The sequence below is a fragment of the Musa acuminata genome, chromosome BXJ1-1, assembly GCF_036884655.1.
Source record: "Musa acuminata AAA Group cultivar baxijiao chromosome BXJ1-1, Cavendish_Baxijiao_AAA, whole genome shotgun sequence".
Taxonomy (NCBI): Eukaryota; Viridiplantae; Streptophyta; class Magnoliopsida; order Zingiberales; family Musaceae; genus Musa; species Musa acuminata.
The window spans coordinates 40240666-40244576 of NC_088327.1; the positions used below are offsets into that span (position 1 = coordinate 40240666).

At 43.9% G+C, this 3911-nt stretch overlaps 1 protein-coding gene across 1 annotated transcript; it reads right to left on the reverse strand.

The window, feature by feature from the left end:
• Window positions 1–1343: 1343 nt before the first annotated feature.
• On the reverse strand, window positions 1344–3043 carry LOC135587717 (protein trichome birefringence-like 26). Its single transcript, XM_065079421.1, has 3 exons — window positions 2747–3043; window positions 2377–2654; window positions 1344–2309 (listed from the first exon to the last, which is right to left on the reverse strand). Exons 1-3 carry the CDS (start codon window positions 2940–2942, stop codon window positions 1551–1553), a joined length of 1233 nt encoding a protein of 410 aa, XP_064935493.1. The 5' UTR covers window positions 2943–3043; the 3' UTR covers window positions 1344–1550.
• Window positions 3044–3911: the final 868 nt, after the last annotated feature.

Sequence of the window (3911 nt, forward strand, 5' to 3'; positions counted from 1 at the left end):
ACTCTTGTAGAGTTATATTTTGAGGTTTTACACATGATTATTCTTCAGACAATTTTGTCTGTCTAGGAAAGTTAAAGTTTGAATCAGTCGTTTCAGCTCATATAATGTCAAAGGAAGGAGCTATTGCCAACTTGAAGCTCATGGGCAAATGCGGAGCAGCAGCCTTGCCAAAGACAAGCAGGAGGACCCACCCTTTTGAGAGTACAATTATTGAGGCAGCATCATGCATGGCAAAGCTCCAAGCCTCCCACCAACGATGAGGGCTTGAGATGAAGGCGAGAGATGGACACCATATGATTGCACCTGCGAAACAGTATGTCACGGTGGCTGCACATTGCTTGTTATCTAAAATGGAAGGGAGAGTTCCCAGCCAACAATGGGGGAGGGTCGATATGAATCCCTGTGTCTTTGGAGACACAGACTGATTCAAACCCAACACCTGAAACTTCGACCAATTGGAATGATTTAAACTCAGCGCCATCCAGTCCGTATATTTGATTATTGTCTTTTCGTCTTGAATCTGCGAATGGACGAGCAAGATCTATTAATTGACAATCATCCGATTTAGGAGAGTGTAATCAAACTACTGTTCTCAATTTTAATTGAATTATTGATTATCCACATTAATATATAAAATTATATATATAGTGTTTGGTCGATGAGCTTGAGGTAGCATAAGCTTCTTGGCTAATGGTTTAGGTCAAACGAAGTTGATAAACTAGTTAACCCATTAGACCCGAGTCATAACATTTGGTATTAGAGCTACCTTAGTATAGAAAATGACTATCCGTAGATGAAGTCAGAGACTCATCACATCGAGAAAGCCACTGTTGAGTTATGTCTCACGTGTCATAGTAGTTTAGGCCAAACAAAGTTAATAGGCCAAGCCAATTAGTCCATCAAACTTAGAGTTATGAGAATTGACGCATTGATAGAAAGTTTGTTGCATCCGAGAATAAAAGACAAAAGGCAGTAGGCATAGGAATAATAAGATTTAGTATGGATCTAAAGGTTGGACTCTTCATATTATTATTTTGGATAAAAAAATCACTTGAGGAGTGATTAGTTAACTAAGAGAAGGTGGAAAGGTAATTTTGACTGAATCTTTCGAACTACTTTTTTGAGTGTTTATGCTATGCGTGATGATTTTGTAATAGGTTTTATATTTTCAAGAAAAAAAGAGGTAAATTAAATAATTAAAGCAGATCAAACAAAAGCTTTAATTTGTGGGCCTACAAGTTCCATGTTCTCAGAAGAGTGTCCTTCAGTGGTTAGACGTCTGATGGAGCATGAATGAGAAGAAAGAGCATTCATTACTACACAAAAAGTCTGACTCCAATATCCAAAATGGCACTGAAATCTTATTGACAACATTAGAATGCATAAGCTATTCCATTGACATCATTCTAAACAACCAAATAGGTGAAGAAGAAGAAGAAGAAGAAGAAGGAACACAACACCCGTTGGCACATAAAAATCACATATTATCTTATTCCACTATCCAAACCTCAGAGAATCATCTTCACAACATCAGTGCGCACTTGATACGATCAGAGAGCAGACATCAGTTCTTCCTCGCCCATCAGAATCTCCATGAGCATGTCATTCCAGGTATCAACTATCCCAGGCAAGCACCAGTGAAGGCAGTCGTTCTGTGGATTCTTGCTGATGTCCGGGTGGAATCTCCTGTAGGGTCCTGGATGCCCATCTGGCCTCAGAGCAGAGAGATGGTAAGTGTCAAGCAGTCTCAGCCTCAGCCCACTCCTCACCCCTTCCTGGAACCCCTCCTCCTCCACATCCCTCATCACAACACCCACTGGGTCAGCAGTGTACTCACTCTCCTTGAAAGGCTTCGTTCTGTTGCAGATCCCCCCACTGTACCACATCCCGTGCTCGAAGTGGGAGGGAGTCCAGGTCCTGAGAACCACCAGGGGCTTGTGGTCTGAGCTGCTCACGAAGTCGAACACAGATCGGAGTGTTCTCCGATAAGAGTAGTCCATGCCGAGTTCCCTCAGGTTATTCCCGGCGCAGTAGTGGCAGCCGACGACTGTGTTGTTCTCCCAGAATATGGTTTCTTTGAGGAACCACTGTCCACCAGAAAGCATCACGTAGTCGTACTTGTGGTATTGGCTCGTCCAGGTATTGTCGAGGACGTCCAGATAAAGCTGGATGTGGTATTTGGAGATGGCTTGCGTAGATTTGATCAGGAAAGGAGCCCAAATCAGCCCCACTGTGACGTTGTGAGATGGCAGGTGCCATGTTTGAGTCTGAAATGTTTCGTCATGGGAGACCAGCACAGCTTCTTCCACCTGAGAAGGGAGCAGAGAATTTGAAGTCTCGAAAGCTAAAACTAAGGAGTAGCTACAGTAGGAGTACCTCGGAGAGAAGGCAAAGCAATGACTCCATCTGGTTGCGGAAGATCGAATCACCCACAAATCCCAAGGATTTGTTTCTCATACGATTCAAGAACTTGATTGCGTCGATTCGAGGCAACTCACAGCCATGTGGCTTCCACCTCCAGTGAAGATAGCCGGTATCAGGCCGGCCGTTCGTCAAGCAGTCTTGGAAAGGAGACATGAAGCTGCAGGTTGAGTTGCTGTAAGCTGGATCTCGAAAGTCAGGGATCCACTCTCCGGAAGAAAGATCACATTGTCCTGCATGCATCACCGTTTCAAGAATTGCATTCGACGACCTCGACGGACTTGATCTAACAAAAAAGCATTACTTCGCGAAATATGGTAGGTACCTGTCGAAGCGTTCATGGCCAGAATCTCAGCATTCTCGGAGGAGGAGGAGGAGGTGTCAGCTGTAGCTGAGTACAAGAACCGTTGGTAGGACAAAGCCATGATGAGCGAAGACCCCAAGAGAATAACCAGGAACTTGCACACACCATCACGGAAGCCAATGCATGGCTCTGCTTCAGGCTCGACTTCCTTCCCCATGGCTGGCTGTAGCGTTGTGTTCCAAGTACAGAGGAAGAGAGCAGGGATACGTAACTGAGGACTGGTTGGCTGGTATATATCAAAAGGGAGAGGGTGTTAGAAAATAAATAGATAAACAAGTTGTAGAAGAAGTTGATTGTTATTAACATATCCTCCTTCCTTTTATAGGAGAATTTTCCTCAAAGGATTTCCCTCAACAGAGTAGAGAGATTTCCTCAAACAGTTAGGGAAATCTCATCTACTTATCACCCGCAAGATGGTGCTCCGATCAAGGAGGCCAATCTTGGACTAATGTAATGCAAAAAGTTTACGAGCTAGAAGCTTCGTAAATGAGTCGGCCAATTGATCAGCCGTATGAACATGAGAAACACGAAGTTGACGGCGAACAACTTGATCGCGTACAAAGTGGAAATCGATAGCAATATGTTTCATGCGGGAATGGAATACCGGATTAGCGCACAGATAAGTAGCTCCAATGTTATCACAATATATTGTAGGGGTGGAATCGATGTTGAGTTCCTGGAGTAGATTCGTGATCCAATTGAGTTCTGCAGTGGTAGCGGCAATGGCACGGTATTCAGCTTCAGTTGTAGACCGAGCGATTGTCTTTTGCTTCTTAGAACTCCAGCTGATTGGATGAGCACCAAGGAAGATAATATACCCTGATGTGGATGTTCTATCATCAAGGTTACCTGCCCAATCAGCATCGGCAAAGGCATGAAGACAAAGTGGAGAGTGTTTATGAAAAAAGAGTCCATGATTTAGGGTCCCTTTAAGATATCGTAGAAGTCTCTTGACCGCAGACCAGTGTAGAGTAGATGGTTGATGCATAAACTGTGATAATTTGTTGACAGCAAATGAGATGTCTGGACGCGTGAGAGCCAAGTATTGTAAAGAGCCAACAACTTGGCGGTATTGAGTGGGTTCTGTAGCAGGACTTCCATCCGATAATTTGAGAGAACCACTAGT

What these genes read in the sequence shown, in the direction of transcription:
- LOC135587717 (XM_065079421.1), bottom strand. Translation starts at nt 2,942, where the DNA reads ATGGGGAAGGAAGTCGAGCCTGAAGCAGAGCCATGCATTGGCTTCCGT. An exon ending in GGCCATGAACGCTTCGACAG is followed by an intron (nt 2,655 to 2,746) that starts GTACCTACCATA and finishes TGATGCATGCAG; the next exon opens with GACAATGTGATCTTTCTTCC. An exon ending in TGCTTTGCCTTCTCTCCGAG is followed by an intron (nt 2,310 to 2,376) that starts GTACTCCTACTG and finishes CTCCCTTCTCAG; the next exon opens with GTGGAAGAAGCTGTGCTGGT.